This window comes from Colossoma macropomum, unplaced genomic scaffold (assembly GCF_904425465.1).
Source record: "Colossoma macropomum unplaced genomic scaffold, Colossoma_macropomum, whole genome shotgun sequence".
NCBI lineage: Eukaryota > Metazoa > Chordata > Actinopteri > Characiformes > Serrasalmidae > Colossoma > Colossoma macropomum.
In genome coordinates, this window is record NW_023495014.1 from 336,610 (window position 1) to 350,120 (window position 13,511).

The window sequence follows — 13,511 nt, forward strand, 5'->3', positions numbered from 1 at the left end:
CGTGCTTCTCCTGACTCTCTCACGGAAAAAGATTCAAGCTCATGCCCCCAAAAATGTCAGGCCTGGAACTTTCAACTTGTAGTTACTTGCTCCACAACTGAAAAGCATCAGCTAATAAAGCATCAGATAATAAATCCTAAGAAAAATCTAAATATTCATAAAGGTATTCATGCACCACTGAGAGTAAAGGCCACTTACCACACAAGAGGTTATACACTTCTATGTTTTCAAAGGGAGCCACGGTGGTGTTGTACTTCATTCCTGGACCATATCCTATGAAAATGGCCTGTAAACAAAGAGAGTTCAAACAGATGTCAATCATCATTGTAAACTTGTATGCTATTTAATATCTGTTTAAATGGCTTTGATATGGTCTGCATATTCATACACCAGGTTCTGTGTTCACAAGAACTATGACTATAAATTAGAAGGTTAGAAGGTCAGACACCCGGTCTTAGCTGTAGCAGGACTGATGCAGTACTGAGGAACAGGGAGGAGATGGGGTGGCGGTGGGGATTGCAAACACTTCGTCACAGTAATGGAAGATGAGGATGTGAATTTAAAGGACGTTAGATTGGAAGAAGGAGGGGTTTCAGGCATGTTCCTCCCCCCAAACTTCAGTTATAACATAATTGCATTTCGAGTTATAACGCAGCACACATACATAAGCAGTTTTTTTACCTACACACAACCACTAGCATTATTCTCATAATAGCTCTGTTAAAGCACCCATATCCTACATTATTCCTGCATGTTATTTTCTTTGCTTATAAATAATAACGCTTATAACATTTGTGTGGTACCAAAATCAGTCAGTTCATTCTAAAAGCAGCTGGAACACTCTTTAACTTCAAATTAAATAGGCAGGGCTAAACTGCTGTAGTCCAAATGTGCAAGGTTACACTGCTGTAGGCTGAATGGGCAGGGTTACACTGCTGTAGGCTGAATGGGTAGGGTTACACTGCCCTGAATGGGCAAGGCTAAACTGCTGTAGGTGGAATGGGTGGGATTACACTGCTGTAGGTAAATGCGGCTAAACAGCTGTAGGCCCAATGGGCATGGTTACACTGCTGTAGGCTGAATGGGCAAGACTAAAGTGCTGCAGGCTTAAAGGGAGGAGCTAACATGCTGAAGATAGAATGGGTTGGGTTACACTGCTGTTGGCTGAATGGATGGGGTTACACTGCTGTAGGCAGAAAGGATGGGGTTACCCTGCTGTAGGCCGAATGGGCAAGGCTAAACTGCTGTAGGCTGAATGGGTGAGGCTAACTCTGTAGGTTGAAAGGGTGAGGCTAACTGCTTCAGACTAAATGTGCGAGACTAAACATCTGAAGGCTGAATGAGCAGGCTTACATTGCTGTAGGTTGAACGGGTGGGGCTAAATTGCTGTCGGCTGAAGGGGCGAGACTAAACTGCTATAGGCTGAAGGGGCGAGGGTATACTGTTGTAAGATCAATGGGCAGAGCCAATCTGCTGTAGGCTGAATGGATGTGGTTACACTGCTGTATACAGAACATGTGGGTATGCTGTATGTCAAGGTGTTGGATTTTACAACATCACAAAACAATTAAGTAAAAACAGGCTGCTTTTGCAGCTTAGGTTCCATATATGGACTGTATGGACTGGGAAGAAAATAGTACAGTGTTTACGCACCACATCAAACTCTTTTATTTAAAAAAAAAAAACGAGGAAAAGTGGTGTGGAAAGAAAAAGTAAATCACAGAACATATGTCTTGCTATAGCAACACTGAAGTGAGCCAGTAGAAAGCGTGGTTTAGAAATACCTCACCCGACTGAAGAGTCAACACTGTGGCTCTTTACACATTACATAATGGCAGTCTGCTACATTTTGAAAAAACAGAAGGCTCACATGGCTGCCACAAGTAAACATTTCAACATAACTTTGCGCTTAACACTTAACACAGACAGCGTTAAATGAAACTTTGGCTGTGACCAAACTGGATCTCTATTTGTGTTTAAGGGCACTATAGAGCACAAACACAATTCCAGAAAGGTTAGGACACTATGCGGAAACGCTATTAAACACAGAAAGCAGTGATTAGTAAATTCTGATAGACCTGTATTAAATTGAAAACAGCACAAAAACATGATATTTGAGGCTTTACATTAAGAACTTTTTTTTTTTTTGTAAATATATGCTCATTCCAAATATGATGCCTGCAACACAAAAAGTTGGGACAGAAGCACTGAATACACCAAGTGATCCAGTTTTGAAAGTGAATGTTTTTTGTCATTCTTCTGCTACACAAGTCTTCAGCTGCGCAACCTTATTGGGGCATTGAGTTCACATGTTTTCAACCCCCACATTCTCTGGAAACACAATCATGCGGTTGTAACATGTGCAGAATGTTTCTTAGTGTTGTCATGTTGAAATAAACGTGAATGACCCTGAAAAAGACAGTGTCTAAAAGGCAACAACTTATGTCGCAAGTTAACCACTAATACCCCCCATACTACGACAGACCCTAGCTACTTTACGCTGGTAACAATCTGAATGGTCCTTTTATTCTTTGGCCCAGAGAACACAATGTGCATTAATCCCATAAAAAATATGAAGGGTTGACCCCTCAGACCACAAAACATGTTTCAACTGGGCATCAGTCCATTTCAGATGAGCTAGGGCTCAGAGAAATCAGCGGCGTTTCTGAACATTGTTGACATATGGCTTCCACTGTGCAAAGTACAGTCTTTACTTGCATTTGTTGATACAGCAAGGAACAGTGTTTATTAACAGTGATCTGATAAAGTATTCCTGAGCCCATGTGGTGATATCCACCACAGAAGCATGTCAGTTTTAACGCAGTGGTGTCTGAGCGATTTAGGGTCACAGGAAATCCTTGCAAATACTCATTGAGAAACATTGCTCTTAAACAGCTGGACTATTTGCTGATGCATTTTCTTCGGCAAAGTGGTGAACCTCGACCCATCCTTGTGCATAAAAGACTAGACCTTTCCTGGATGTGCCTTTTATACCCAAGCATGATTACATCTCCTGCTTAAGATGGGTTTGAACATTTCACAATGTTTCTAGTCTTAATTTCCTCCGGTCCCAACTTTTGATGTAGGCATCAGTTTCAGAATGAGTGTAGTGGCTTCGGCCTGGGGAAGGTCAGACAAACACTGAAAGGGAAACCAGATGTTGAGTACACACACACAAACAAAGCTTACTCATTGAGTCCCTTTGTGCATGTGGCTGGGAGGTCAGTGTCCTCTCTCCCACACTAGAGAGAGCCAGTCTTCATGCTGCCTTATGCTGCCCCAAACAAGTGTATACTTACACTATATATTTACAAAAACAATGTTGATAAGGTAAATCATTAATGTTCATGTATTTGTACTACTTTCCTTGAAATGCAGGTCAAAGTGGATTTACAAATCACTGCTTTCTGCTTTATTTGAATTGTATCTACTGCCCCAGTTTTTTTCTGGAACTGGGTTTGTACATTTGGTGTTTTTCTGTTAGGGCCCTGTGAAATCTGTTTTATTTTCTTGGTTTTATTTTCTTGCATTATTCTTAAATTGCAGACTCATTTGTGTCCAATGATGGTGTATCTGCTCAATGGTATATGGACCATTCTACTGAATTAGTTCAAACTGCAGTTTTGTTTTAAAAACAATTAAGTATTCAGACCTTAGATACTTACAAGGGTCATGTTATGATCTATTTAAACCCAATGCATTAATTGAGATAGTAATAGGTTAAATATATTGTCGCTATCCTATAAAAACCATGTATCTTCATTTTTGTCAATTTTTATTTTTATACATTATTTCAATACACTAGCTGTCTTTTATGGTGTGTGAAAATTTCACAATGATTTGACAAACAGAAATGCTCCCAAGTCACTTGGAATTAAGCCTCTTTACATTAACTTACATTAAAAGGTAAGACTGTTTGTGTCCTCTCCTGTGAACTTACTATTTTGGAGATACTTGTTTTTCTTTGGACAGCGACGATATACAAAATGTTCATTTATAGGATACTTTCTATTGAGAGGTGTCTGTCCCAAACCCTAACCCCTAAATTCAACTTGTGAAAATAATAATAATAATAATACTTTCTTTGTAAAAAAAAAAAAAGTGAAGTTAAAATATGTAGATATATCATAAGTTTATTTTTTGAGTAATAAAACTATTCAAAAAATGCTGTTTTAGTCCATAGGCGGAGCCTTATTTTAGCCACGCCCCTGCATTGTATAGCAGGAAGTGAGACTGCATCCCTGTCCCCCAAGGCTAAATGGTGAGCAGTTAGATCCCACTGTTTTGTAGTAAATGTGTCCCAAAGTCTAAAATCAGTGTGTAACATTTAGAACATAAGAATTAAGTAAACTGTTTTGTGTTTTAATGAGAATTCTTATACTTTAATGTGTGTACAACTGCTGCATGGGTTGGCATTTTTGAGTTGTGCTCAAAATTAGGCTAAAATAATCACTACTGAAACAGTCAGTACTGAAATGTTTGGTAATTTTTTGATCATGACAAAATGGAAAGTTGAATCATTTATTTTAATAAAATAGACGTAATTAAGACATAGAGTTACTCAAATCAAAAGGATTTTAGTCTAAAGTCCAAGTAAATTCTGAATGATCCATATCATTTTTCACTTCAGAGTTACAATTTACAACAGCCCAAATCGTAAATCGTGACGAGGACTGGGGAAACAGGCACAAAACCTGACTCATTAAATTCATTATTGCAGTAACCTACAGCAGTTACCATTCAGTGATTTAGCTGCATGATGAGCAGCAGTATGATGCTTATTACGGTCTTTGTTTCGAAGTGCACAAAGCTTCTGTTTTTGTACCCTGCCAGAGAATCGAGAGAGGCTGACGAGTTTTGTTTTCAATGGCTCAGCAGCCACCGTTAAGGTTTGCTAATGTTCCTATGTCCACTGCTTAGCAACAATAGACTTGAAAAGATGGAATACACTCAGCTGATGCAGTGATCTACAGCGTTCACCAGAAATTCCGAGTGGACTGTGGGGTTGGAGATTGCACTGCCTTTAATCACTCTGGAATTCCTTTTTTACAGTTCGGACACTAAGAGAAAAATGGCCAATGGTCCATTTCGGTCACAGTCTGAGTCCCTTGTTACTACACAAAAGACAGAGGAATGCTACATTAATGGTGACCACTGAGCCACTGAAAAAAAAATAGCAGCTCTGTACAGTTAAGAACAAAGACCCTCCTGCTGCTACAGCAAACACACTGAAAGAATGGTAATGGCAGAACCAAGAATGGACCAAGAATTATACACGTACCCTAGTCAAGTACTTTTTCTTTGTCTTCTCAAGACATTATACCCATCTCTACGGCTACGAATAGACCTCTGAAGTCGTGCATAATATGTAGTCAGTGTCATGCCCATATTAGATACTGATAGTGTCTAAACTGTATATTTCTATAATGCTGCATACATGTTTCAAGCAAGCTAATGCTCCTACGCATTTAAACAATGCTGAATTAAAGTAAGTCTACAATTACCCCCAATACTGTTATATACCAACAGCACCTACTCAAATTGCTGCCTAAAACTCATAAAGCCTCTAAACTGCCACCTTTGACAAATCTTACAGGTTTGTATGGGGTATTTTTTTATCACCATACCAGTTCAACCTATATGCAGAACATATAATGACAAAAGCAGGACTGGAGGAAGTTCAAGATTGGTGTAAGAAACATCAATAATCTTCCATATGCAGATGATACAACATTCATAGCGAAAAATCTGGAAGACCTGAAGGCCCTTATAAGGAAGCTTGAAGAACAGAGAGAAAAGATGGGACTTCAGCTCAGTATGAAGACAACTAAAGTTATGACAACAGGAAAGACTTCACCACTTCACCACTGACAGAGAAGACGGAATAATAATAATAATAATGATGATTTGTATTTATATAGCACTTTTCATGCCGGTGGCAGCTCAAAGTGCTTTACAGACAGGTGGTAAAACATAGTTATACAAGAAATCATGTTTTTTTTTTTTAATTTAGTATCAGAAGAAAATGAAAAAGATCAAATTAGAAGATAAACACCACGAGACGTACCACAAGAGTTTTAGTCAAATGCTAATTTAAAGAGATATGTTTTTAGGTGCTTCTTAAAAGTGAGCACTGAGCCTGACTGTCTAATTAAAGGTGGAACTGAGTTCCACAGTTTAGAAGTATAATAAGTGAAAGAGGCCTCTCCATGTTTTCTGTATTTTACAGAGGGTATCTGTAGAAGGCCACTATCTGCAGATCTTAGATTACGTGCCGGAACATAAACAGACAGACACTCTGTGATGTAAGCAGGTGCGTTAAGGTCATTTTGAGCTTTAAAAACTAGTAGCAGAACTTTAAAATCTTTAACATCTTTCCTGAACGATACAGGTAGTTGGTGCGGTTCTTTTAAAACGAGTGATATAATCTCTCTTTTATGTTTTTGTTAATATTCGCGCTGCAGCAATTTGTGTGAATTGTGGAGGATATATTGTTTTCCTAGAGAGTCTTGTAAGTACTGTACTGTATTACAGTAGCCACGTTTACATGCAGCCTAATAATCCATTAATAATCCGACTAATAGCTCAATCAGAATAGAATACGTCCATGTATACACTTCAATCAGAATAGTCTAGTCCGATTGAGGCCATTCGGAATACAATTTCTATGAGGTTGAACGAGGTGGGTAATCCTGTAAATAATCCATTAAATAGAAGAATAACAGCCATGTAAACGCCTGTATCCGATTACATTTCCAATCGGAACGTGTAAATACGTTCTGTGCATATGCGTTCGCCTTATAGCATACGTTCAACATGGTGGGAGCAGAAACTGGTCTGCAGAGGAGACAAAGTTTATGCTTTGAACTTTAAAAGATGTCGGTGGGACGGGTGTCCATCTTATGTATCTCAGAAAACGACGTCTGCCTTTTAAAGCAATTAAAAACGTGCACCAACTGAAAACTCATCTCACTCTGAGTGGACCTCACGTGAGGTTTGCTGTCATGGTAACGTTTACTCACGTCATTTTGGATCGGATTATTTGTAGTGCGCATGTAAATGAAGGCTTTCCATCAGATTGTTGAATAGAGTACATATAAACACTTTAGTCTTAATCTGTAATTGGAATGTACTCAATCAGATTGGCAAAAATCTTTGCATGTAAACACAGCCAGTGATCAAGTCTGCTTGTAACAAATGCATGAACAAGTTTCTGTATGTCGCTCTGAGATAGAAAAGGCCAAACTTTAGCAACATTTCTCAAATGATAGAAAGCTACTTTAGTGACTGAGTTTACATGCAGGATAAAACAGAGCTCAGAGTCTAAGATCACACCCAGGTTTCATATTTCAGGTTTGGTGTATAAAGCTAAAGAACCAATTTTCTCATAAATCATTTTTCTCTGAGTTTCTGTACCAACGATCAATATTTCAGTTTTTTCATTATATAATTATAGAAAATTTTGCTACATCCACTGAGAAATATCTGACACATAGCTAGTTAGTCTGTCTACAGAGTCTTGATCTTCAGAAGGAACTCTGAAGTATAACTGGGTGTCATCAGCATAGCTACGAAAATTTATACTATGCTCTCTAGAGACATCACCTAGAGGTAGCATGTACAAAGAGAAAAGCAAAGGCCCTAAGACTGAAGCTTGAGGGATTCCACAAGAAATGGCAAAACCTTTTGATGAATGATTTCCAAATGAAATGTAGAAACTGTCGACAGCCAAGAAACATCAGTTATTACCAACAGAGGACCCAGTACTTAAGAAATATGACACAGATTGGCACTTAGTAGAACAAGGATGTAGAAGCTTGAAGGCAATGATTTGTCTCTAAAGACAAAAATTAGAACTGTCCAGGCTATGGTCTTCCCTGGGTTTAGTGAAAGCTGGACAATAAACAAGCGAAACAGAAAAAAATATAGATGCTTTTTAAACTTTGGCATTGGCAAAGACTTTTGACTTTTTGGACAACAAAGAAAACCAATAGACTCTCAATCAAGTCACGCCTCACCTCTTACTGGAAGCCTAGATAACCATAATGAAGCTACACTATATGGCCAAAAGTATATGGATACCCCTGCTGATTACTGAGTTCAGGTGTTTCAGCCATACATTTTGCAGCTAATGTCTGAGGCTGCCATCTTATGATGGGTAGCTAGCTAAGAGCTAGACCGTGCTTCTGAAACTCCCACAAGCTCCCACTAAGAGTTGACATGGTCATATTTGCAGACACCGTGGAGAAATTTCTTGTGTGCCTCATTGTGTGGCATGCCTGTACAATTGCGGTCATTTCGACTATCTCTCAACAAAAAAGACCAACAGCATTCTTTCTCTGCCAGTTCATAGTAAAAACATCACAAAAACTTTAGACAATAGAAAAAATCACAAAACTCATTAGAAATTAAATTCATGATAAATCTAAATCAGACACCTACCATCATTGTAACTATCTAAAATGGTCTGAATATTTAACTGTGGGAGTGCAGTTTGCACTACTAATAGTTCAGTAGAATGCTCCATATATAGCACAAACTATTGCATGAGTAGGGATCCATTTTGGTCACAGCCTTTGTGTCATAAGCTAAATTTGGAGTGCTCTTTAAAAAAAACTCTGCAAAGAAAGTACCATCGTACAACTTCCCCTTTTACTTCATTTGCGTTCACTAGTCCATGCAATTTTAGTAAAAGACAGCCTGTTATGTCTTTCACCCAAAGCTTTCCTTAAGGGAGTATTTAACTGCAGACATTCCTGGACAACCACAGAGGCAAATACACACTGACCGGACCAGACCAGTCCATTACCACAGACACAAACAATCTGTGACGAAGCTCAACCAGTGATTTCCAGTTTCTTCCATATGCCTCTGCTTTTTAAAGGGCTCATCACATAAAATCTAATTTTCCTTGCTTTTTTGTTTAAAAGAGTTTGATGTAGTGTGTCAACACTGTTAAAGTTTCAAAGTATACCGCTTACTCCGCAATCCCTGCAGTTCATACATGGAGTCTATGCTGCAATTCTGTATTCTAATGCTTATTTTTTATGCTATTTGTTTCTGTAATGTCACAAAAACATTATATTTACATATATCCGCCTACAGAAGTTTAGCCATGCCCGTTTATGTTGAAGTTATAAAGAGTTTCAGCCTGGAATGCTTTTTGAACGAGGCAGCCAATCAGAAAAGAGCTCATGTACATAGACAGTCATATGGAAAAGTTTGGGTGCCCTGGTAAAATTACATGTTTTGTGAAAATAAGTACAAATACTCCACATTGTAATGCAAAATTACTGTTCATTTGCTGAATGAAACATATTGCAATAAAAAAATAAATAATAAAATACATAAATGTGGCCTGTGAAAAGTTATGGCACATTTCATATTTGATATTATATTGTTTTCCAACTCAGCAAATAGAAACTGTGCACTAGAACTTGCAGAAATGTCTTGTTTAAGTTTGTTCCCTGTAAAAGATGTGCTATTTTTCTTATTTTCTCTTTGAAAATCAACAGTACATATACAACAAGCAATACAATAATTTGACTGGGGTTGTTCAAAACTTTGCATATGAAGGTACATATACTGTCTTGAAGGCACAGTAACAACAACAGTTTGTAGTAAAAGATAAAGAGAAGTCGGAAAATGGTCACGTAAAAATGAATTATGATTGTTTTTGGTACGTAAACCCACACAAATAAGTGGAGCTCAGTAGAACAAAATAAAAATGTAAGACATGATATTTGTTTTTGTTCCCATCATACTCAAACCTGGAGTTGCCAAAAGGGAATGATGCCATAGAAGAATCACTTTTCCATAAAGAACATTTTATTGCATGGTTCTTTAAAGAAGCATTTTGTGCCGAAGTGAAGTTTAAAGAATCTCCACGTAATGTAATGGTCCTTCACCAATTAAAGGTTTTGATCTACAACTCCATTTTCAAAAAAGTTGGGACGCCATGCCTGCAAATGTAAATAAAAACAAAATGGAATGATCTGCAAATCATTTAAACCCTATATTTCATTGAAAATAGTACAAAGGCAACATATCAAATGTTGAAACTGAGAAATTTTATTGTGTTTTGAAAAATATATGCCCGTTTTGAATGTGATGCCAACAACACGTTCCAAAAAAGTTGGGACGGGGGCAACAAAAGGCTGGTAAAGTTCTGTAATACCCAAAAAAAACACCTGGTGGTTGATTGGCAACAGGTCAGTAACATGATTGGGTATAAAAAGAACATCCCAGAGAGGCTGAGTCTTTCAGAAGTAAAGATGAGGAGGGGTTCACCACTCTGTGAAAGACTGCACAAGCAACATTTCTCAACATAAAATAGCAAAGAACTTTTGCTTTTCATCATCTATGGTACATAATATCATTATAAGATTCAGAGAATCTGAAGAAATCTCTGTAAGCAAGGGACAAGGCCAAAAAACAGTATTTGCTGGCTGTGATCTTTGGGTCCTCAGATGGCACCGTATTAAAAACAGACATGATTCTGTAGTGGAAATTACTGCATGGGGTCAGAAACACTTCTGAAAAACACTGTTTGTGAAAACTTGTTCATCACTGCATCCACAAATGCAAGTTAAAACTCTAAAACTCAAATAAGAAACCATATAGAAACAAGATCCAGGAATGCTGCCACTTTCTCTGGGCCTGAGCTCATCTAAAATGGACTGAGGGGAAGTGGAAAAGTGTCCTGTGGTCTTTCTTTTTTGGAAATCATGGACACTGTGTCCTCTAGGCTAAAGACCACTCAGCTTGTTATCAGTGTACAGTTCAAAGGCCAGTATTCATGATGGTATAGTGCACATGGCATGGGTGTCATGCACATCTGTGAAGGCATCATTAATGCTGAATGATAAATACATATTTTGGCAACATATGCTGCCATCCAGACAACGTCTTTCTCAGCGAACACCTTGATTATTTCAGCAAGACAATGTCAAACCACATTCTGCACGTATTACAAAGACTCCGGGTGCTAAACTGACCGGCCTGCAGTCCAAACCTGTCACCCACTGAAAACATTCGGCATATTATGAAATGAAAAATATGACAAAGGAGACCCTGAACTGTTGCGCAGCTGAAATCCTATATCAACAAGAACAGGAAAACATTTCACTTTCAAAACTACGGAAGTCGGTTTCCTCAGTTCCCAAACGCTTACAGTGTTGTTAAAAGAAGAGGTGATGAAACACAGTGACAAAAGTGTCCCCATCCCAACTTTTTTAGAATGTATTGTTTACAGCAAATTCAAAATGGGCACATATTTTTCAAAAAACAATAACATTTCTCAGTTTCAACAATAGATTTGTTATCTTTGTTTTATTTTTCCTTAAAAAATATGGTTTACATGATTTGCAGATCATTGCATTCTATTTTTATTTACGTTCTGCACCACGTCCCAACTTTTTGGAAACGGGGTTGTAGAAAAGAACTACTTATCAACCTTTATTTTAGTAATGTATTGGTTGTATTTACTCTATGTCTTATTTTGAATGATAATACAGTAAATCCTGAGGCAGCACAGGGTGTGTTTAAGCATGGGCTGGAAGATGGAGAGGTGGTCTGGGTGAAAGAGCAGGTCATGAGTAACAGCCTGCACTTGAGTGTTGTTAAGACACTCTGCTTATGTGCGAGGTTGTCTCTGTCTCACTGGAGAGAGTGGAAAATGGCACAGAGCCACAAGAAAGCTAAAAAAAAAGTTTGTTTGTGTTTTGGGTGGAAATGTAGCCAGAGAAATCCGACCCAGTCAAAAATAATAAACAACAGGTTTCCTTAATCTGCTGGTGTCCTAATAAAGCCTAGAGAGCCACACATATGTACACCTCTGTGATTTCAGTACTTCTAGAACACTAACAATTGCATGTGTCATGAAAAATTATATATATATATATATATATATATATATATATATATATATATATATATATAACTAATATATAACTAATAGCCAGCCAACAGCAACTATAAATCTGCAGTTGTTTGGATATCAGGTCATTATTATTTTCTATATTTCATTACTTTATTTTTATAAACTGTTGCTTCTTAGTCTATTTTTGCAACAAAATAATTCCCAGGTGTTTCTGTCCATTTTCCAAACAAAGAAGGTGTTGGTGTTCTCAGAATAATGGACTAGCCACACCAGAGTCCAGACCTCAGTATCACCAAATGTGTTTGGGATTATTTGGATTGTGAAGCAGAAAATGCAACCAACTTCTATGACCAAACATTGGAGGAGTGGAAAATATCAGATGGGCTACAACAGCAAAAGACCATGTCGGGTTCCACTTAGCCAAGAACAGAAAGCTGAGGCTGCAGTGGGCACAGGCTCACCAAAACTGCACATCTGAAAACTGGAAAAATGTAGCCTGGTCTGATAAGTCTCAATTTCTGCTGAGGCACAAAGATGGTAGAGTCAGAATTTGTCACCAACAGCAAGAATCAGTGGACCAACGCTGCCTTGTGCCAACAGTCCAGGCTGGTGGAGGTGGTGTAATGGCGTAGGGAATGTTTTCTTGGTACACTCTGGGCTCATTAATACTAATCATCGCTTCAGTGTCACAGTAGTATTGTTGCTGACCATGTGCATCTCTTCATGGCCACAATTTACCCATCTTCTAATGGCTACATCCAGCATCATAATGCACCAAGTCACAAAGCAAAAGTCATCTCAAACTGGTTTCATAAATATGACATTGAGTTAAATGCTCTTTAGGGGCTTTCCCAGACACTATATCTGAATCCAACAGAACACTTTTGTGATGTGGTAGAACGGGAGATTCGCATGAAAGTGCATCTGTAGGAATTGCATGATGCTATCAAGTCAACATGGACCAGCATCTCAAAGGAATGTTTCCAACATCTTGTGGAATTCATGCCATGATGTATTGAGGCTGTTTTAAGAGGAAAGAGAGGCTCTATGCAGTATTAGTATAGTGTTCCTAATAAAGTGCTCGACTGTATATTTATGTACAGTTATGTCCAAAATCAATAGCGCCAAAATGTGAAATGTGAAATGTGAAAGTGTAAATTTTCCCAGCGTTTCACGGTATCCAGAACAGCTGTACAATGCATCATTGCAAAGTACAAGGAGACACACTCTGTTAAAAACCTGGGCAAGATATCAAAAACTTTGGAGAGGAAAGTCATTAGAAATGTCAACAAGAACCCCCAGACCTCTGTGAAGATGTCTGTTGCTGAATTGGCCTCTTCTGGACTTGTTTCAAAGAAGGCTGTTGTGAGGGCTTTTCATCAGGGTGGGCTTTGAGGTTATTGTCCAAGGAAAACTCCATTGCTCACATAGCGGCACATTCAAGCAAGACTGAAGTTTGCCCATTTGAGAAATAGGGATAAGTTTTGGAAGTCTGTCCTGTGGTCTGGGTCTGATGAGACTAAACCAGAGCTGTTCAGGCACATGGATGTTGCTTTTCTTTGACGAAGCAAGGGTGAGGCCTTCAACTCTAAAAACATAATTCCCATAGATAAACACAGAGGTGGGTGCA

At 38.3% G+C, this 13,511-nt stretch overlaps 1 protein-coding gene across 1 annotated transcript in view; it reads right to left on the reverse strand.

Moving 5' to 3' along the window:
• enpp1 (ectonucleotide pyrophosphatase/phosphodiesterase 1) overlaps positions 1 to 13,511 on the reverse strand; it is an 84,426-nt gene that overhangs the window by 13,746 nt on the left and 57,169 nt on the right. The window contains exon 17 of the mRNA XM_036561113.1: positions 199 to 286. Coding sequence (XP_036417006.1) covers positions 199 to 286 — 88 coding nt within the window. The remainder of the gene's footprint in view (positions 1 to 198; positions 287 to 13,511) is intronic.